The sequence below is a fragment of the Citrus clementina genome, unplaced genomic scaffold, assembly GCF_000493195.1.
Source record: "Citrus clementina cultivar Clemenules unplaced genomic scaffold, Citrus_clementina_v1.0 scaffold_1, whole genome shotgun sequence".
In the NCBI taxonomy this organism is placed as follows: domain Eukaryota; kingdom Viridiplantae; phylum Streptophyta; class Magnoliopsida; order Sapindales; family Rutaceae; genus Citrus; species Citrus x clementina.
In genome coordinates, this window is record NW_006263303.1 from 17,894,703 (window position 1) to 17,917,071 (window position 22,369).

General features: G+C 36.3%; 2 protein-coding genes across 3 annotated transcripts; both read left to right on the forward strand.

Moving 5' to 3' along the window:
- The first annotated feature begins 222 nt into the window (after nucleotides 1-222).
- On the forward strand, nucleotides 223-2,587 carry LOC112101569 (pentatricopeptide repeat-containing protein At4g21705, mitochondrial-like). The gene is made up of 2 exons (XM_024192272.1): nucleotides 223-654; nucleotides 1,123-2,587. Exons 1-2 carry the CDS (start codon nucleotides 385-387, stop codon nucleotides 2,338-2,340), a joined length of 1,488 nt encoding a protein of 495 aa, XP_024048040.1. The 5' UTR covers nucleotides 223-384; the 3' UTR covers nucleotides 2,341-2,587.
- A 1,339-nt stretch (nucleotides 2,588-3,926) lies between these two features.
- On the forward strand, nucleotides 3,927-8,223 carry LOC18053663 (vicilin-like seed storage protein At2g18540). Of its 2 annotated transcripts, XR_002904064.1 has the most exons (9): nucleotides 3,927-4,509; nucleotides 5,293-5,338; nucleotides 5,629-5,678; nucleotides 5,819-5,860; nucleotides 6,248-6,361; nucleotides 7,337-7,415; nucleotides 7,519-7,590; nucleotides 7,682-7,792; nucleotides 7,937-8,223. XR_002904064.1 is itself a non-coding variant. In XM_024178665.1 (8 exons), the coding sequence occupies exons 1-8, from the start codon at nucleotides 3,989-3,991 to the stop codon at nucleotides 7,727-7,729; spliced, it is 972 nt and encodes a 323-aa protein (XP_024034433.1). In that variant the 5' UTR covers nucleotides 3,927-3,988; the 3' UTR covers nucleotides 7,730-8,223. The 2 variants fall into 2 exon arrangements, 1 of the variants encoding a protein (XP_024034433.1); XM_024178665.1 differs by having other exon boundaries at nucleotides 7,682-8,223.
- The last annotated feature ends 14,146 nt before the right edge of the window (nucleotides 8,224-22,369 follow it).

Here is a 22,369-nt window from a genome sequence, read left to right on the forward strand (position 1 = left end):
CTCATATGTTAAAAATGAAGAATTTAAAAGTCGAACCGGCTCATATGAGTGGGAGAGTAGATTGAATTGGCGTTAGGCTAATTGAGGGGAAAAAAAAAATCTATCTCAAGTTTTGTGTTTGTGAATGGAATAAAACATGAAATATGGAAATGACGTGCAGTCCAAATCTCATTTCAGCCTTGTCCATTAAACTGGCCTGCCAAAAAATACAAGGCCTTACAAAAGCCCAAAGCTGCCCTTTATTGCCGTGACTGAAGTTTTATAACAGATTTTGATTTTATGCCCAAATTGACCACGCGCTATAGCAATAAACCCTGGTGAAAAACCCTTGCAACGAAAGAATTGTCATTGGCGCAATTTCCCAAACAGTTTCTTCCCACTCTAATGGCATCAAAGCTCTTCTCTACAATCTTCAATAACAAACGGAACTTCACAAAAACAAACTTAGAAATCTTTACAAGAGCATACAGAGCGGCCAAGCCTGTTGCAAGAAACAATCTTTACTCAAGAATCAGTCCTCTTGGTGACCCAGATGTGAGTCTAACCCCCGTTCTCGATCAGTGGGTTTTAGAAGGCCAAAAGATCAGTGAACTTGAGCTCCAGCGCATCATTCGCCAATTGCGCTCCCGCAAAAGATTCAAGCACGCTCTCCAGGTCCACTATTTTAGCCCCAAATAATTGTCTATTTTGTATTGTATTGAGAGAAATTGAAATTTTTTCACTTTCCCACTATTTTTTTGTTATCAGTTTCTGTTATAATGTCCAAAATTTTTTGTTAGAGCTCAACTTAATGCATTATAGTTTAATTCTGTAGCTAGTAGGTTGGCATGAACCATGTATAAAATGATTCTGTCAATCTTATTTTCTGATAAGATTGGGATTTTTATTTTCGAGAGGCCATATTGCGATTATTTTGCTGCAATCTTTATGCTCTTTTTTGCTCTTAATGTTGATCTTCATAACATGCTTGGCATTTATTCATTCCTGTTACTGAAGGAAAATAGACACCAGCAGCAGCGAGTTTACCCGTCCCTTGATTCTTTTTTTCTGTTTCTCTCTCAGTACCCAAATGCTGTTGCATATGCTTGCTTGTAAATTGGCATTGGATTCATTGTGGTGCAGGTTTCTGAATGGATGAGTGGCCAGGGCCTTGCGTTTTCTGTACGTGATCATGCTGTGCAGTTGGATCTGATTGGGAAAGTTCGTGGCTTAGAGTCAGCAGAGACTTACTTCAATAGCTTGAATGACGAAGATAAAGTTGACAAACTTTATGGCGCTCTGCTGAATTGTTATGTCAGAGAAGGCCTTGTTGACGAGTCTCTTTCGCTTATGCAGAAGATGAAGGAGATGGGGTCTTTTGGGAGTGCTCTCAATTATAATGGCATCATGTGCCTATACACGAACACCGGCCAGCACGAGAAAATCCCTGATGTTCTGTTAGACATGAAGGAGAATGGTGTCTCCCCTGACAATTTTAGCTATAGAATTTGCATAAATTCTTATGGGGCAAGATCTGAGCTTAGCAGCATGGAGAATGTTCTACAAGAGATGGAGAGCCAGAGTCACATCTCCATGGACTGGGGTACTTATTCCACGGTAGCTAATTACTACATCATAGCAGGTCTTAAAGAGAAAGCAATAATCTATTTGAAAAAATGTGAAGATATTGTATCTAAATCTAAAGATGCCCTAGGCTATAATCACTTGATTTCACACTATGCAAGTCTCAGGAATAAAGATGAGATGATGAAGTTCTGGGGTCTCCAGAAAATAAAGTGTAAGAAGCAACTCAATAGGGATTACATAACGATACTGGGTAGTTTAGTGAAGATTGGTGAACTCGAAGAAGCTGAAAAAATGCTTGAGGAGTGGGAATCGTCTTGTTACTGTTATGATTTCCGAGTGCCAAATATAATCCTTTTGGGATATTCTCAAAAGGGAATGATTGAAAAGGCTGATGCCGTGCTTAAAGAAATAGTCAAAAAAGGGAAGACTCCAACTCCGAATAGTTGGTCTATTATTGCTGCAGGATATGCTGATAAGAACAATATGGAAAAGGCTTTTGAGTGCATGAAAGAAGCCCTAGCTGTGCATGAGGAAAATAAATTCTGGAGGCCAAAACCTTCATTGGTGTCTAGCATATTGGATTGGCTTGGTGATAACAGAGATGTTGAAGAAGTAGAAGCTTTTGTAAGTTCACTGAAAATAAAGGTTCAAAAAAGAAACATGTATCATGCCTTGACGGAGGCACATATCAGAAGCGGGCAAGAAGTGTATGGGCTGTTGGAGAGTATGAAAGCTGATGATATTGATGAAGAAGTAAATAAAGGCGGTCCTTAGTTCAAGATCGTGATAGGGTGAGCGTTTTGGTAGCTGCTGCTGGTATTCTTTACTAATCTGGGCATCTTGAGCTTCAGTTCATTCCACAACTGGGTGATGGTTCTAGCTTCACAGATGATTCTGATATTTTCTCGCAATGTGAATATAGAATCAAGAGCAGCACTGAAAAGTGATTTCCGGAACTGATGTAAGATGAATGATTCATCACATTTCGATTTGCTGTAGAGATTGGATTCATTTTGGTCAATTGAGAATATATTTATTCTTGATTACATGATTTCATTTTTTTTACTACAGTAGAACCTCAATAAGTTAATACTTGATAAATTAATAAATCAATTAAATAATAGTTTTTGTCCGTCCCCATTTAAGGCCAAGTGGCCAACTTGGTAAATTAATAATTCAATAATTTTATTAGACAATTTTTTTTCAAAAAATCATATTTGCCTTTGGGACTTGCTTACTATATAAATTAATAGTTACCTAATTTGAAACTAAATTTACATGATAAGTCATGCGGCTTTTGTAAAATATATTCTCAGTGTTGTTTGCTACTTTTTAGAATTTATTTGAAATTAGATTTCATTTGTAACTCTTTTTGTAATGCAAAATCCAGTTTGCATTGTCGTTTTGCAACAAGTGTGAGAGGGACTCTATATGTCATCTTTAATATAAAAAAATAAATACTATGTAATATTATAATTACTACCAAAGATAAATAATTACTATTCAAATAAAATATAGTAAATACTAAATTAAGGTAAATAAATACTATAAATGTGATCATATTTTCCAAAAATAAGTAATTCTTTCGTAAGTTAATAATTTGTTAGTTTATCGATATATTAATATTTACTAAATGAATAGATTTTCTATGTTCCCGGTGCTATTACTTTATGAGGTTTTATTGTATTTATCCAACTGATGCTTGAACATATGCATCAAAATTTGTAAAACAATAATACAACGTTTATATAGTTGAGATAGTAATTTATTTTTCCACAATTACATGGTTTAAATGCATAGTTTATATTTCACGTGTCGTTTATCATTTATTGCCATGTGTATGGTATTTGTTAGACACCATTAATCTTTTAAAATTTTAACATCTATCACAGTCATTAGATGACATATCAGACATGTCCGTAGAACATATCTGTAGAACATAAAGTCTTTGTCTATTTTATTTTTTGGTATCTTAATTGCGAAAGCTCTAAAAATTGATAACAAATAACTTTTACTTGATAGCCGCTGAAGTTTATTTAATACCAATGAACTTTCTCATGATACTTTAAGAGTTCCTATTCCACAGCAGTTAAGGCCCCAAGACTAAATGTAACCTGAAATTGTAAATTATATATTTCAACTATGTAAATAAAATATAAAAGGCAGAGAAAATTGGGTTAAAAAAAACAATAGAAAAGCGCTGAAGAAGTCGACAAGCTGTTTCATTAAACTGGACTCAAACTGGTTTATTATTTGGGCCTACGTTTGGCAAGTCTAAAATGCAGGCCCAATTGTTATCCGGCCCATTTGATTTAGGCTGGGAGCCGAACTGACCCGTTAAGTCCCACCAGAAGCTGCTAAATCATCAACGTTCTTGACTCCATCATCCCTATTTTCGTTTTCTCTTAACTGAGGAATCAAAATGGGCCGGGATCGAAACGACACTCACGCAGACAAAAACGGCACTGAAGCGGAAGAGGAACAAGAACTTGTTCCTTCATCGAAGTCGAAATCCAAATCAAAATCACGGGAGAGTTCGGATTCGGAGTCCGAAGATGACAGAAAGCACGTCAAAAGCGATAAAGGAAAGCATAAATCAGGAAAGCGTAAACGACACCGTAGCGGGAGCTATGAAGATTCAGACTCGGATTCGGATTCTTATTCGGAGTATTCTTCGTCTTCGTCGGAGTATTCGGAGTCGGAGTCGGATAGCGAAGAGGAGAGAAGGAGAAGTAAGAGAAAGGAGAAGAAGAGAAGGAGAGAGAGGGAAGAGGAGAGAGAAAGGAAGAGGAGGAAGAGAGAGAAGGAGAAGAAGAGAAGAGAGAAGGAGAAAAGGAAAGAGAATAAAAGGAAAAAGAAAAAGGAGAAGTTCGAGAGAGGGAAGAAAGGAGCCGTCACAAATTTGTGGGGCAAGTATGGGATTATTAGAGAAACTGACATGTGGTAAGTCATTGTTAGAGCTTTTGAAAAGAATTATTTTTGCTTCAATTGATGAAAAATTACTTTTTTGTTATCGTTATTGTTGTTGCTAATACTATTTGTTTTGCTGTTGGGGAAATTTAGAAGGCAAAATTTGAAGAGTGAAAGAATATATACATTTATATATACTTCAGCTATATCCGTAATTGTTGTGCTTCTGTATGCTTTTGAAAGTGCAACAGCTAAAATGTTTAGTGTAAGCTAATGTTTATTTACTCGACAGCTAATCATTTCAGTTCCCTACAATTGGTACTTCTATCCAACATGTACACCTAACGTTTCGAAAGCCATTTTTTACGTTGTTTTTGTGGTCCTAAATTGGAATTCTTATTGAAATGGAGCCAAACTGTTCCTTCGATTTCGAGTAATGTAAATTCCATTCTTGTCAGCATGTGGCCTTTTGGAGTTTGAACATAAATGTATGCATTTATCTATCTCATTTTTGTTTCTGTAGTTGTTAACGAGAAAACAAAAGTACCTTTTTTTGAAAATTGGGATATTATGTTCTTTAAGCATCACTATGCTGGTTTCCTGTTTGATTGGGTGAAATTACAGAAAGCCTCTTCTCAATAGTAAATAATCAATCAGGCTTCTTGTTTTACGTTATGCTGCCAAGTAATGATATGCTCTGTATTTGTATTCTTGAAAGGAAAGAGAAGGTTACTTGATTCATGTTTCTTTTGTCTCATTTAGTGATTCGGTGTTAGTGCTGTTTTTTACACCTAATCCCTTTCTGTGTTTTGTTAGGAATAAGAGACCTGAGTTCACTGCATGGCTAGCTGAAGTAAAACAGGTGTTTAATCTTCCACTTGTTGTCTTCCCGTGCTTACTAACTACTATATTCGTTTTATTTTTTGCCTATTTATGGGGTTTCAAAAGAATGGCATGGTTTTGGGATTGAACTTTAAAACTCATTTTGCTTTATGGTCATTTTTCTTTCTTTTATTTTTATGGTTGTTTTTGTTTCCATTTCTTTTTTAAATAAACTAGCAAAATAGATTTATATTTTGAAGTAGTTTTTACATATAAGTTGCAGTAATAGAGTGAAAATCTGGGATTTTGAATTGGATTATGTTTTTGTAGGTGAACCTAGAAAGTCTGCCTAACTGGGAAGAGAAGCAAATGTTCAAACAGTAAGTACAAAAACTAACTTATTGCTTTCTGGTGCGTGACAAAAATAATGATTTGAGAACTGCGTTTAGCACTTCTAAATTGATTTATGGTTTGATTGATTGCTATTTTAACCTTTTAAACCCATATTCTCATTTTACAGATTCATGGAGGATCACAATACAGCTACCTTTCCTTCCAAAAAGTAAGGTTCTATGTTGTTAGTGTTGATGCTTTTTCTTCATTCAGTTCGTTGAAAAGCCTTTTCATCATGAATGAAAAATTCAAATCTTTTCCTCCAAAATAGTACCCCCCCCCCCCCGAATATGTTTGTGCCCCTCCTACAGTCAGTATGAACCAGTTTATATGTTTAAGAAATTTGTTATCTAGCTGGTGTGATTTATTGTAAAGATCAAAGATCAAAGATACAAAATCATCCCTCTTTTAAAATTAGCTCTAATACTGGAGAGTGTATTTTGTTTTTGCTTTTTCCTCATCGGATTGTCAATATGATAAACCCAATGAACTGAATAGCTATTATAAATTAATTTTAGCTTTTTCTTTTATGTAACTTGTGTTTGTGTGGTGGCAGGTACTATAACCTTGATGCTTATCACAAACACAAAATGGAAAAAGAATTGAAGAAGGGTATAACAAAGGTCCGGCAAAAAGAACGTACTGTATTCAACGATGAAGAACAGCGAAGGTATTTATAATGCTTGCTACGCTTTTGATTTATTCTGAGATTGAAAGTCATATACCAACCTAGGTTTGCTACAGTTTGCATGGATGATTATTGCACCCCTTGATTTTTTAGGAGCAGTATTAGCTAAATGGTTGTCTGATTCAATAGCTGACACAGCTTTTCTTGTGTATATCTTTGTTTTGAATGGGATTCTGTTGAACTGCTCACTTGTGTTTATGTTGGTCATGATCTTGCAATTTTTTTGGAGCATTCTGATTTGTGAATCAAACTATGCCAAATATTAATTTGTCCTGAATGCTTTAATGTTATTTTGATTTATCTGATTTGAATGTACCAATTCTCAAATGTAGTTTTTTAGGTTTTGCATTATTTTAATAACAATATAATTTTGATTCTGAAACTTTGTGAGGCTGCCTGCTTATTTGAGCATTTTCTGTTTTCTGTTTTCTGTTTTATTGTCTCTATGAATGACGATGCTACTCCTTGGTTACAGCATTGTAAAGAAAGTATTAGGTATCATGCCTTTCCTGTGAAATAAAGTGTGAAATTTGACCTTTTATCTGATGTGGTATTTCTTTGACTGTAATATATTGAGAAGGTATCTGGATGAGTATGTAATCTTTTGGTTACAGGGTTGACAACCCACATGGCCTTAACATGACAAATTTTTCCCCTGATATTTGCTAAGAGAAGGACCAGCAATGCTAACAAAATTCGAGTTTATTTTTAAACAATAACCAAAAGAAAATGTAAGCAAGGCATAATCTGTCAGCCTTAAATATTGTACAGAATTTGGATTCTGTTTTCCCTTCATTTGTTCTCTGTTTTCCCTTCATTTGTTCCTTATATGTTTTTGTTTCCCTAGTCTTATCCAGAAGTTGTCTTTGACATTTCATTGGGAGATTTGAGTCTGTTGACCCACATTGTTGCAGCTGTTACATACTATGGATCTGTAACAATTTTGTTCTCTTTCAGACTAGAATTGCGGGAAGCACGTGAAAAGAAGAAGGAAGAAGAGGTGGAAGCTTTAAAGCGCTCTATGCAGAGTGGAATGGTTAGCCTTTATGTCATCACTATGATTTTATTTAACAATTTTGCAATCTTTAAAGCCACAGAAAATTGTGCTTGCTCACCTTTATCGATGTTTGAATTTCTAGGCTCAAGCAATGAAGGAACAAGCTCAGCTCAAGGAAGAGATGGCCTACCAGTACAAGATTGGCAACTTTGAGGTGAGGAAATCAAACTTTGTCTCTCTTTTAACTGTAATTTTCAATCGATTCCTTGCAACATTATTGATATGTTACCAATTTGTATCTTTAGGCTGCAGCTGCTATTCAAAGAAGGTTGGACCCAGATGTTGCCATGTAAGAAAGGTGGCTGGCTACATCGTGGGGAACTGTTCATGGTTAACTTTCACATTCAATTTATAAGGTGCATATGATCCCTACCAATATCAAGATATACTGTGAAATCTTTTCTGTCTTGTTCCCTCTGTTAGGGAGATGGCCAGATCGACTTCCTGTTCGAGATAAACCATTTTGAGGCTCAGTTTCTGTGGTGCTACATTTTTTACAGATCCTTACGTGTAGACATTTTTGGCTGCTGCTGTATTACACAACGTCTATTTCAACTCTCTTATATGCATTTTACTAAGAGAGTAGTATGGAGATGCGTGGATGATTGAGATGATGCAAGATATTTGCAATATGTTGCCCCTGTAGGATGATTCTATTAGTTGTATCATCATTATACTGTAGTTGTATTTCATATCTGGATACAATGTGGAGTAAGCATTTATTTCGAAACCAATTAGCTGTTCTTACGGAAGCATATATATATATATATTGGTGGAGACTTGAAAGTAGGTAGGGCTAATTCCCAATGGATTTTGTTGGCTTTGGAAATAAGTTTTTCTTTAAATGCTTCTATATCAGAAGAGGCTATAGAAACATTGTCTTGTTCTAGTACACCAATCTTGCTAGATTGGGTACTATCAGGGGCTATTTGGATTTTACTAGATGAGGAAGAAGAAGCTTCTATTCTATCTAGTTGTTCTTTAATGGCTTTGGCAAAATCTGATTTTGACTCTTGAACAAGTTTTTGACTAGTTTTCGAAACCTGAAAAGGTTTGAAAATAGGTTCTTTAAGCTTTTTGTCAAAATCCGATTTTAATGTAGTAGGGGAAACATCTATGGTTGACTTCTGGAATTGGTTTTCTATCCTAGTTAACTGTTTTCCTATAGTGTTTAAATTAGCATTACAGAAATTGTTCTATTAAATAATGCTATCTAAATCTGATTCTGGGTCTTTATGGATTTTATAAGGTGAGGCTTTTATCGCAATAGGGGGCTCACCATGTTCAATGGTTAGACTTCTAAGGGGTGGATGCTCAGATTCTATGACTCTACCATTACTAGAAAGGTTCCACTCAGTGGCTTTCTTTCTAATAGGAATAAGATTTGATTCTTTAAAAGGATAAGTAATGTTGTGATTCGAAGCATATATTTCAAACCAATCAAAAAATAATATATGAACTTTATGCAAATTTACAAATTCGTAATAAATTTGTTGGATTTCGTTTCTTTGGTTTAAGAAGTGTTTGAAAAATCAAAGTCTTTTTTCTTTGTTAGAATTAGAATAAAAATCATTGTGAAGAAGTGTTTTATCTAATTCGAATTCTTTTTCAATGACATTGATCACATTTTCCGTGACAGCAGAAAATGTAGGAGAAGTTGGAGGAGAAGGTTCTTTCTCTTTCTGGCTTTGTTCATGTTGACGGCTAGTATAGATTGGGTGTGGAACACTAGTGGTATAGTCAACAGAGTGTATAGAGGAACTAGGTATATCCGAGGTGGAAAACCTAAGTTGACTTTTAACTGGTTGGAAAGGGAGATTTACAACAGAAGGGATTTTTGAAAATTTCCTTTCTAATGAGGGAATACTTGAACACGAATCTTTATCAGAGAATCTAGAAGATGTAGATCTCCTAAAGGATAATTTGACTTTACCATCAGAATACTGAGTCACATTTTACAACTCTGTATTTGGCTCAAGTTGTTTTGGAATCACTGGAGCAGTGGCTCCTTCAAGAATCTATTCGTCTGGAAGATTGATATCTTTTCACTGAATTGATTTTGGAATTACAATATTGGCTTTAGACAGGTTAGTCTGCAAGAGAAGAGTTTCATCTATTTTTTACTGGAATTTATGTTGCGTACTAAACGTTGAAATCATGGCTTTGTATAAGATTTTATAAATGAAGGCAACTGCGACAGATCTCTCAATCATGTGATAATTATGGGTCTTGATTTGCAAAATCATGCTTTTTAGAATGTTTTTGTCTTTTAACGAAATTGTTATATTCGGATAACAATTAAATGAAATGGGACATTTACAAAGACTTGATTCTATACTACTTAGTAAAGAATCGTCAAAAGAGATGAATCGACCATCTCTCAGTACGGCAAGAATGAAAGTATTAAGACCTTTAATAAGGGGTTTTATGCCGACTTGTATTAAGCCGATGTGAACATAATTAAAATTTTTATCTTTTAATTTCTTTAAAGATTGTTCTGAAAACAAATGAATTGTTTCAAAAGACTTTGAAAGGGTTATATCACGTTCTTCAGTTTTTATAACATAATCATTCTTTAAAAAATCAAGTTTTTTTTGTTTTATAAATCATTTCTTTATTAACATTTGGTAATTTTTAATTATCAATTGCTTTATTAAAGTCTTCAATTACAAATTCTTCAGAATTCACAACATTCTTTGAATCACTAGTTCTTCCAGAAGAAGAGCTAGAAAAGGACGATGCTCTACAGAGCAGGGAATCCATGAGTAAAAACCCATATCCTAGTATTAGTCTTGTCGGTATGGCTACAATCGAAGGCTAAGAATTGGTTTTACTGCCTTTTAACCAAATCGGGACTTACGACCAAAAACTACCAAGGCACACAGAGGTAACACTCATCACACAAACAATATTCAACAAAAATACAAGTCTTTAAACACAAAGTCTCTATTCTATATTACACTATCCTCCCATTGGCTCTGATACTAGTAGGAAATAGGATCGTAGGATGGATATGATTTGGCAGAATTCAGAAAATTAAACTTTAAATCGCAATTTATAAAGAAGAATTTAATTAGGTACGTGGCGTTGTTAGTAGATCGATGCAAAACTTAATCTGCCTTTGAGACCAGATCTGACGTAGAACAGATCAATATCTCGCACGTTCTGTTTTCCAGCCGATATACCAATTTAGTCTAAAAATGTTTTAATTATGTGATTTTAAAGTAGTTAAAGCAGACCTAGTAACAGATCTAAAGGCTCATAGATAATACTAGATCTAGATCCCAGAAATAGTATTCTGATTGGATGGAGGGAGAAGAGAAAATACAACTAAGGACAAAGATCTGGTCTCTTTGCCTTAGAGGAACGTAGCAGTTTTTATAAATTTAAAATGAAGAATTTAAACATACATTTGAAACTTTAAACTTTAAATAAATTAAATGAGAGATGCTTACATAGATTGCTTGGATCCGAGAGCTTTACAATGAAAATTGTTTACAGATTTGTAGAAAGGGAAAATTACAAGACAGGAATGAGTTTCCTTGATGTCTTGATCCTGATTTCCCGAAGAGAGAGAGACAGAATGTGAAAATTGTAAACAAAATTCTGATCTTAAATGTTACATAGCTTTGAATATAAAACAACTGAAGCTTGAACTCTGGTGAGTCTGTAGCTTCAATTGTAGCGAAACTATAGCTTTATCAGAAAAGGCCAACAAGGGAAGTGTCGTGGAAGACAACATGATTGAGGGCATCTTCTACTTTATTTGCTTTTGCTGTAGCTTCACATGCGTGGTTGGTGGAGCGGGACCGTCAAGACATGTGGGGGACATCATCATTCTTCTTTACAACTTTGAAAGAAAACAAAAGATGGGTGAAAAGACATGTGCGCTCTCACTTGTGTCCAGGGGACCACCCAAAGATATAACGTATTTATACAAAAGGAAAATACAAATACGACTGAAAAAATAACTGAAAATAATTACAATGGAATTGCAGAATAAAATTACAGAAGTGAAATTTTATTTTATTTTTTTTTTACAGAGCTCTAATGCTTTAAAGGAGAGAATATTCCGAAGCAGTCATCTTCATTTTCATCTCCGAGGGAAATGAATGGTTTAGCTTCTCTGGAGGAGCTTGATGAAGAACTTGCAACAGATGGCTCAGATCTCGTGGCAAGAAGTTGCTGCATTACTTTGAAGTATTCATCCTCGGTTTTGGCACTGGTCAGCAGGGTTGGGCTTTTGCTCTCTGGGCAAGGAAAGTGCTTTGGGCTTTGGCTAAGTCTTTACTTGGGGTAATGAGGCCTCGTGTAGAAAGCCAGGATTGGACCGTGGCTTCAGACAATTTTGACTGTTCGTCAAATTTTGACCACCATTTGACTTTGAAGGTTCTTTGTAAGACTAGTTGGGTGTCTATGGTGTGGTATTAGAAATTCCATATCCAAACCCAGGGAAGGAAAAAGTTTGTACAGAAGCATAGAAAAGGAGGAAACCTCTTCTCAGACTCAGAAGGAACATAATGGGCTTTAAATAAATTTAAACATTTAATGGCATTTTGGGTTAGAATTTCTGGGCTTGGCCCAAAGTAATTCCACCAAATTTAGAACTAATTTGGAAGGCTTTGGACGGTTATTTTTGAATTAAAGAAAAATAACCAAGAGTGAGACTTTTTTGGATTTTGGATAAAAAAATGTGTTAAACCAGGCCTGTTGATAGTCCCAGTAAGAGAAGGATAAACAGTGGTTTAAACGTTTTTGAAAATTTGCGGGAAAAGTCTTTGGTTTGTGGAGCTAGTCACCCCACTGATTTGGGCTAAGGACTTTAAGGATAGTAGCCGTAGAATAGGCTGGCTCAGAATGAGCTTCACTAAGAAAGAAATGTTTAAACTTTACTGACTCAGTGAACTCAAGAATGCTTTGGTAGAAAGACTGGGGTTTAGATAAATCCCATGGTTTGAAAAATCAGCCTTTCGGGAAAATCTTGGAAATTGCTTGAAATGGATCAGAATGATAAAACTCAGTTTCCATAGATAAAATATTTTGTCGATAGGCTTTATTAAACCAATCCGATGATTTTTGTGAAAGCTTTGATTGAGAAACAACAATTTGTGAAGAAGAGCTTTCACATGAAACGATTTCTTTAGAGGAAGAAGGTTTTGAAAGTTCTTTGGAAACAAGTTTTTCTTTCTCAGGAACTTGAGAAATGGCTTTAGTTTGAGAAATATTTTGTAAAGCGAGCATAAGCTCGGGAAACTTTGTAATGGAATTCATCTATTTTTTTACCTGATCTTCATAGGTAATGGCTTTGTATTGGGCTTCTTGTTCTTCAACCATTTCAATCCAAGATTTGATGGGCATGGCAGAAGAAAGTAATTTTTCTTTAGAGTGGGTTGATTGGGGTTCTTTTGATGTTGCTTTTGACTCAGTGTCTTTAAGAACAACTTTGCCTTTATCTTTTTTCTTGGGCGACATTATCTGTTTTGAAGAAATTCTCTGGTTAGAAAGTCAGGGATTGAATTTGTATCTCCTTTAATAAATTCAATGTCAAAATCAAAAACACTTAAGATGGCTTGCCATCGTGCAAAAATATGTTTTGATGTAATATTTTGAACATTTTTTTTCAAAACATGTTTTGCACCTTTGCAATCAATTCTAAGTAAAAATTTTTAATTTAACAAATCGCTTTGAAACTTGGATATGCATAAAACAATAGAAAGAATTTTCTTTGACATTCATTCCAATGTGCAGAAACATAATGTACTATTTGTTCTTTATTATTTTCGGATTGCTTTAGAATACCTCCATAACCTAAATCTGATGCATATGTTTCAACAATTTTAGGTAATGCAGGATTTGCAAGGAATAAACATGGAATATTTTTAATAGAATTCTTTATTAGCTTAATGACTTTAGTATGTTCATCAGTTCATGCAACATAGTTCTTCTTTAATCTATCATGCAAAGGTTTCGACATTCTGTTGATATTAGGACAGAAATTAAGGACATAATTTATACTACTTAAAAATTTCTGCAATTGGATTTTGTCAAGGATTTTGTCAGGAAATTTATTAGCAAATGCAAGAGATCTTTCAATAGGCGTAATGGTTCCTTTGGAAATGTGATGACCTAGAAACCTGATCTTTGTTTGAAACAAATAAACTTTAAAACTAGAAATTGCCAGGCCAGCTTTTCTAGTGGCAAGGTAGAAAGTCTTTAAATGTTCGAAATGTTGATCAATCGTTTGAGAAAAGATCAATACATCATCAATATAAACAATGCAGAATTCAGAAAAAGGATTATGAATATCATTCATGATTCTCTGAAATTCTGAGGGTGCATTCTTTAAACCAAATGGCATAACAGTCCATTCATATTGTCCAAAAGGAACAGTGAAGGCGGTTTTATAACGGCCTTTGGGGTGAATTTGAATTTGCCAAAATCCTGACTTCATATCAAATTTTGAAAATATGAAAGCAGAATGCAGTTTTTGGAGTAAATCTTTTTTTATTAGGTATGAGATACCTAATCCATTTTAATGCTTTATTTAGGGGTTTGTAATTTATTACAAGTCTATGTGTTCCTCTTTCTATTTCAGAGTTTTTATTAACATAGAAAGTGGCACAAGACCATGGAGACCGAGATTTTACAATGAGTCCTTTTAATTCTAAGTCTTTTATTTATTCTTTACAATGTTGTTTCAATTCCATATTCATTTGGATTGGACGGGCTTTGGTAGGTATTTGTTTTTCATCAAAAGAGTTTTCATAAGGCAAATCTACTAAATGTTGATTTCTATTCTAAAAAGCAGAGGGTAAATCCGCACATATCTCTTTTTCAATGAGATTTTTAAAATCAGAGATTTTTCTTTTTACAAATTCATTTTGTAATTGATTTTCGATTCTTTGTAAACTCAAATCCTTTTTTAAACAAATCAGGTCATTTTGTTTTGACTTGAGGAGTACATTGATTTGGTTCTGATAAACAGAATAGGTTTTGACAATATTCAAATTCCTTATTTTAGGTTTCTCAATGAAAGAAAAAACAAGTTTTTTGGTTTTTGCTTTAAAGGATATACTATCATAGTTGACAGTATATGGAGTAATGAGATTGATAAAAGGAGTTCCTAATATAACAGCGTGATGGATATCATTTGTTAAAAGAAAGGAAGTCCTAAATTCAAAATCATTATTATGCACTGAGGCATCAACTTTAGATTTTACTTTCAATTTTGAATTATTGGCGGCTGAGAGTCTTTCATTTGTTTTTTCATGAAATCTTTTAAGAACAATATCTTCTTTTATACAATTTAAATCGGCACCAGTATCAAAAAGGGCAATAGTGTCAATCTCAAAATCTTTAGAAAGAATTAAAGTAATTTTTATCAAATATTTTCTGGTGGTAATTTGTTTTAAAACAAACAGAAAATCATTAGGTATTGATTTAATGTTTTCCACGTTTTGTTCATGTTCACCATCTGATTTAATATCTTTATCAGAATTATCTTCTAGTTGTTTTTGTAGGAGGAGTTGAATGGTTTCAGAATCATTCTTTTGTTTTTCTTTTAACTCTTTTATCTCAAGTTTGATTTCTTTTATCTCCTTTTGAAGATCTTGGATATTAGGAATTGCTTTCTTTGTTTTCTTTTTATCCAGGATTTCAGTGAGATCATAAGCATTCTTTTTAATCATTGGGGCTTTAGAAGTTTCTGGTTTATTGAGTTCTAAGGTTTTTAAAAGTTTATCAAGGTATTCTTTTTGGAGATTTGGATCAAAAATATGTTTAACTAATTCAAGAAAAGTCTCTTGTTCTTTAGTCAAGACATTAATCTTCTTTAAATAAGATTCTGTGTCAGAATTACTATAACTGGATACAGATGTTTCTGAGTCAATTAACTCATCAACTTGTAAAGGTTCACTATCTCCTGTCATGGAAGACTCAGAATCTGAAGACTCTATAAGTAGAGAGGTGACTTTAGAAAGAGTTTCTTCATCAAGGACAAGCTCATGGAGCTTTCTATTCATTCTACAAAATTTTTCAGTATGGCCTTTCTTTCCACACTTGTAACATGTGGCTTCTTTGTAGTTAAAATGGGTTTTTTGTTTGGGTCTAAAGTCCTTCTTTTTAGAGAAGTTAGGCTTCTTATAAGGCCTTGAGGGTTTCTTATAAGAAGGTTCTCTAGACTCTTGGAAGGATTTTTTGTGGCTTTTGGACTTGTAATGTTTTTTGTAAGGTTTTGAAAAACACTTACCATTACAATCTTTAGAAGTGGAGGCTTTAAAGGGATCATAATTGAATTGCTTGCAGAAATTACCTAATTCTTGCTTAGATTTCCTAAGTTCCCATTTTAGACGTTTATGAAGTTTCAAATCTTGACAAATCTTTAAACCTTCCTTGTTAACAAAACTGACAAGTTCACCGTAGGTGAGCTCATCATAAGGAATACGGTTGTCATACAAAGCTTTGATAGAATTCCTAACCTTTTCTCATAGGAGGGTTGGTAGACCTGCAAGGAATTTCTCATTCCATGTTATATGATTTGCATTATCCCTAAGAAAAAGTCTGGTAAAGAAAGTAGTTTTATAGTTTTGGAAATCACTAAGTTTCCTACATCTTAAGTTGTGTAGTAACTCAGCATTTTTATCTCTTAGGTGAGAAGGGTCACCTATGAAATGGAGGGATATGGTCAGAATCAGGGTAGCAACTGCATCCTGGATTGGACTATTGAACTCATCGAGGATGGGAGCTCCATTCTCATCAGTTTGAATAGAATCAAGAATATCTAATTGTTGCTGTTTGGTGAGAAGATGATCCCACCAACCTTTAAGTTGACCAGTAAAACCAGCTATGAGAATTTCTACAATGGCTTTGTCAGAAGTTCCCGACTGGGTTTTATAAGCATTGGCTGCCATGGTCATCTGTTGCAACAATCCTAGGATGTTGTATTCAGACATACCATCAATGTTCCACTCATAGACAGAAGATGCATTAAATCGTGATTGGTTTAATGCAGCAGGTCTGTTGTCTATGGCCAAATTAGGTGGAGACTTGACAGTAGGTAGGGCTAATTCCCAATGGATTTTGTTGACTAATTCCTAATATATTAGGGGTTCTTAATGGAGCTAAGAAATAACAAAGCGAGGGTAGACTACCCTATAACTATCACGCAAAATAAACTAAAGCACCCCTGTAGGCGGATAGCTTAACACATGAAAGCCTAAAGGAATGGAACAAGCCAAAGTGGCCAAATAATCAGTGGTAAAATTTGCCACCCTGTAAACGTGAGTAAGCTTCACATGCTAGTTTCGTCTAAGGAGTTCTTGAATAGCACAAATTATAGGAGCAAACTCATTGGAAGTCATCTTATTGTTCATCACAAGTTGAGTAACGCAGCGGTTATTAACCTCAGCACAAAGCCATCAAATCCCATTATTCCACGCAAGAAGTAAGTCTTGATAAAGACCCCATAGTTCTGCCATAGTCACTGAACATGTTCTTAAATTCATCCCAAAACCAGCAATCCAATGGCCATTATGATCACGAATCAGACCCCCTGCAGCAGCTACACTCGAAGCCTTACATGCACCATCCGAGTTTAGCTTGCACCATGGCCAATTCGGAGCTGACCAACCAATCAATTTGTTGACTTTTCTAGTTGTCGAGGTCAAAGGAGACCGTTGAAGTGACATTATCCCCTCCGTGCGAGCCTTTACATCATTAACCATAGATAAACTATCTATTGACGATCCATGCACCCAAAATTGGTTCCTCCAAAACCATAATCTCCATATCGCTATACCAAAGAAACAAACTCAGTTTTGGACTCCATGAATTGGCCATGAATTCTGAAGATTATTAATCATCCAATCTTTAAATAGAGCTTGGAAAAAACGTTGCTGCATTGCTAAAGGGATCACACGATACCATAATCCTCTCGCAGCCATACAATCTCTCAACACATGCAATATATCCTCAATAGGGGCCCCACATCTAGTACACTCGGCATTTATCAACATATGACGCCTCAAGAGTTCTGTTTTGGTTTTCAACCGATCACGAAGGGCTAACCAAATGAAGACTTTAATATACTGAGGGCCTTGCCAATTCCAAGCCAACTTCCACGCTTTATCCTTCAAAGAAATATCTGGTGAGTTGATAGCATTATAGGCAAAGGCCGCCGAGAAGTTCCCCTTATTAGAATGCGACCACTATAGTTGATCCGGGCCTAACGATACTGAAGGAGGATGAATCGATGCAATCTTCATGATAGCTGTGCTCGGAAGAAACTAATGAAATAATGCCCAGTTCCATTGCCCATTCACCTACACACAATCAGCCACCATTAAGTTAGTAAGATGATCAGGGAAGGGAATTATAACCTGGCTTGCAAGGGGCTTGTCTTTATACACCCAACAGTCCCACAAAAAACGTGTCCTTCTACCATCACCAATAGCCCAGCACATGCTCAAAGTTGTATCCTGCCAAGTTTTGCTAATAGCTTTCCACAAATAAGATCCATAACGAGTGGGCAAAGAGAGGGGAGGGTTGGAACTATTAACCCCATATTTGGTACACAAAACCCAAACCCATAAACTATCTTTATCTGAGATGACTCCCCAACTGAGCTTCATTAAGAGAGCTTTGTTCATCACGTTTAGGTCCTTAAGACCTAAACCTCCATAATCCTTTAGTATGCACAGTCTATCCTAGGTAACCATACTCATTCGCTGATGATTAGAATTTCCACTCCATATGAATTTCCTGCAAGCTTTATCAATCTTCGTTGATTGCATTGCGTAAACCGGAATAGCCTGTAATACTGACTGAGCAAGAGTAATTATACCCGCCAAAGACAGGAGAGATGCATGCCATCCTGAGAGCCTCCTTTCAACTTTATCAATAATGGTCTGGTAAGCATGTTGTGAGACTCGAGTATGTAAAAACGGCATCCCTAGATACGTGCCCAGATCCTTGGTAACCGAGAATCCAAGGGCAGCCCTAATGCTTCTCATGTCCCGAGCCGATATATTTTTAGAAAAGAAAACCTAAGACTTTTCCTTGCTTACCTTAGCCTTTGAGCTTTGGCAGAAAGTATCCAAAACCATATTGATAGCCTCAGCTTGATTGATATTTGCTTCAACTATTAATAAAAGGTCATCAGCAAAGAATAAGTGAGTAAGGGGAGTGCCACGGCGAGCCATACGAATCGGAAGCCAATCCCCAACAGTGACAGCATTATTGATTCCATGACTGAGTCGCTCCACACATAAGACAAAAATATACGGGGAAAGAGGATCACCTTGCCGAATACCTCTTGAGGGGACAAATTCATCAGAAACTTCACCATTCCATAAAACTTTCATTGTGGCCGAAGTAATGCATTTCATAATGATCTGAATCATATCGTTGGGCAATCCCGTCTCCTGCAACGTGTTATGGATAAAATCCCAATTAAGTCTGTCATATGCCTTTTCAAGATCCACCTTAATCGCCATAAAACCTTTCTTCCCGGTTTTCTTGCGCATGGAATGAATAACTTCTTGGGCAATCATGATATTATCAATGATATGTCGGCCAGGAACAAAGCTGGTCTGCTGAGGGCCAATAAGATTCGGCATTAATGCCTGCAATCTGTTAGCCACAATTTTAGAAATGGGTTTATAGACCACTGTGCATAAACTAATCGGGCGATTCATCTTTAGGTTAACCGGATGATCAGTCTTTGGGATGAGAACTAACAATGTAGTGTTAATTTCCTTAGAAATACTGCCACCACTGAAAGTACTCTGAATAAGTCTACAGAAGGCGGGGCCAACAATATGCCATTGGGATTGATAAAAAATCGCATATAGGCCATCCGCGCCAGGGGCCTTTAGGGGCTTTATGCTAAAAATAATTTGTCGAATTTCATCATCTTCAATGGAAGCAGTGAGTCCTTGAGTTGAAGATGCTTCAAGATTAAAGAAACATCCCCTTATCAAATAAGGCCGGAATACTAGAGTCTCACTAGTATAAAGAGCTGAGAAAAAAACCATGGCATGCTACTTAATGACTTCGTTCTCCAAAAGTCATTCCCCATTATCATCCTGAATGGTTGTGATTCTATTCCTTCTACGCCTGGCCAAGGTTTTTTTGGTGGAAATAAGATGTATTTGTATCCCCTTGAATAAGCCATTCTTTACGGGATTTTTGAAGCCACAATATTTCCTCTTGTGTAAGTACTTCCTTTAAATCTTGTTTCAGCTTCAGCTCTAACTTAGTTAGACTTCGTCGAGGGTTGGTTTCTAACGCCTTCTGAACCCCCCCTCCTTCCCCAGACGTGTTAGGATTCTCCTATTCCTTACAAAAATGTTGCCAAACTTATCTCTATTCCATTCCATGGCTTTCTTCATGAAATTATCAGCAGTATGTAGATACGTCAAATTATTAAGCCAAGCATTAGATACAAACTCACCAAAAGAATTGTCAGTAAGCCACGCAACCAAGAAACAGAAAGGCTTTGGTCCCCGAGAGCTACTGACATCATTATTAAACCGAACCAAAATAGGTCTATGATCTGAGGAAATCTTTAGCAGATGTAAGACAACATTATCTGGATATTTGTTGAACCATGCCGTATTAGAAACAACCTTGTCAAGCCTTTTCATAAGAAAACCACGAGACCAAGTAAAACGAGGTTCATGAAAATTTAAATCAAACATCCCATTCATATTAAAGCAATTCTTAAACAACCCACAAACCCCAGAGATATTAGTAGAGCCATCTTTTTTTCTCATCAGCACAAAGAATGGAATTAAAATCACCTCCCACCAACCACGGACCATAAACCGTCTTAGCCAAAAAATCAAGGTGGTCCCATAACTGCCTTCTCAAATTCAGATTAGGGCTCGCATACACTGTTGTGATCCATGATTCAAGGTTTTTATTCTTTGAAATTTTAAGATGAACAAATTGCTTGTGATTATAAAAGACTTCCACTTCAAAACCATCTCTCCAAAGTACCCAAATTCCACCAGAAAAACCCGAAGCTTCAATACGGTGAGAATAATCAAAGCCGCTGTATTTAATAAATTCATCTGCTTACTGCCTACTGATTCTAGGCTCCATTAAAATAACCATAGAAGGATAATAAATTTTAATAAGTGTATTGAAAGAGCGACGAAAGCCCTTCGAAGCCGCCCTATGTACATTCCAAAACAAATTTGTGTCATCATAAAAGACAAATGAGGAGAAGTGGAGCCTTACTGCACCAGCCGAGAGGCCTCTTCTGCTAGATCCATGGTCGTTTCTTCAACAAGCGACACATCACCGTCTGAAGAATCAACCCCATCCTCACTTGTAGCCACGTAATCGCTATCATTTGCATCATCTTCCATATCCATATTGGCAGCCAACGCCTTTGAAGTAGATGGATCACCGTCCCATTCGGACAGAGTAAAATGACCACCAGCACTATTATGGTCATTTGAGCTTTTTGGATGTACATCCCCAGTGTGGAGAGTTGTAGTGACGTTATTAGGAGGGAATGAGATGGCTGAGTGATGGAGGGGGTTTAGACTAGTAGGGACGTGCAGGGGTGTAGGTAACAGGTTGAGGTTTGCATGGCTTGCATGGAGATTGGTACAACCACGTAAGTCACGTGTATGTGGAGGGCTTTGAAAATTTTTGTTTGCTTCATTAGGGCCTGACTCTTGCAATCTAGTAGAGGTACCCACATGTTCAGAACCTTTGGAATTAGCTGGTTGGTAGGCTTTTTTCTTTCTAATGGGTCGAGTTTGTAGTGACAAGGTAGGGCTAGGATTGAAAGTTCTGAGGTCTCGATTTGTCCGTTCCATATTGGCCTCCTGATTTTCCTCTTGGTTAGAATCCTCATCTTCGAGATTAAATAAGACATTGAATCGTGATTCTTTCCCATACTTCCCCCGAGAAACTCGCTCAGATTCCTGATTATGGGTGCTTTCCTTCTCTACTTTCGGCTTTCCTTTACGAGCCACTACCATCCATGGCCCAAATTTTGGTTCATTCCGATTGTCTTTGCCGGCCGTACTCATCGACCGCTTCTCCGCCGGGTCAAACGGGATAGGCAAGTCATCGTCAAAAGGACCATTATCATCCATTTCCGGGCAGCCTTCCTTATTATGCCCGTATTTACCATAGTGAAAACAAATATCAGAAAGGTTCTCATATTCAACTCTCTGCACTTTACTATCTAGCAGGAACTGTGAAACCAAAGATTTCTTGAGGTCAATCTCCACTGCAATGCGAGCAAATTTACCTCTCTGTGCTGATTCTGTATTATAGTCAATACGGATAACCGATCCAATAATTTGCCCAAGTCATCGGAGTATTTTCTTGTGATAATAATGCAAAGCCATACCCGGGAGACGAACCCAAGCCACCACTCTATCTATCTCACCTTTGGAACTATCAAAATGAGGCGACCATGGTTGCATAGTCAGATAGTGTCCCATGATAGTCCAAGGACCATTGATTAAAGCATAATAGGCATCTCCTGCATTCTTGAAACAGACTAAATAATAGTCATTCTCTAGATCGATAATATTAAACCCCGACGCCACATTCCACATTGATTCCAATCTATTACATAAAGCCTGATACCCTATATGTCGACCCAACAACTTCACCACAACCGCATTCTGCCATGGCTTAATCAGTTGCTCACGAACTTTCATTGAAAAGGCTATAGATGGCATAGGTTCAGTATTCGTAAACAACACATCTTCCGGGTTCAGATCCAAATCTTCATCTCTACCAAACATCTCTTTTTCTTTGTCCTTGTGGGATTTCATCAGTTGGTCTTGAAAAGAGAGCCGCTCAGAACTATCACCACCATCACCCTGCGTCCTAAACTTTGCCTTCTTGGCGGAGCGATCAGTAGCCATGGGGGGGGGGGGGGGGGGGGGGGGGGGGGGGGG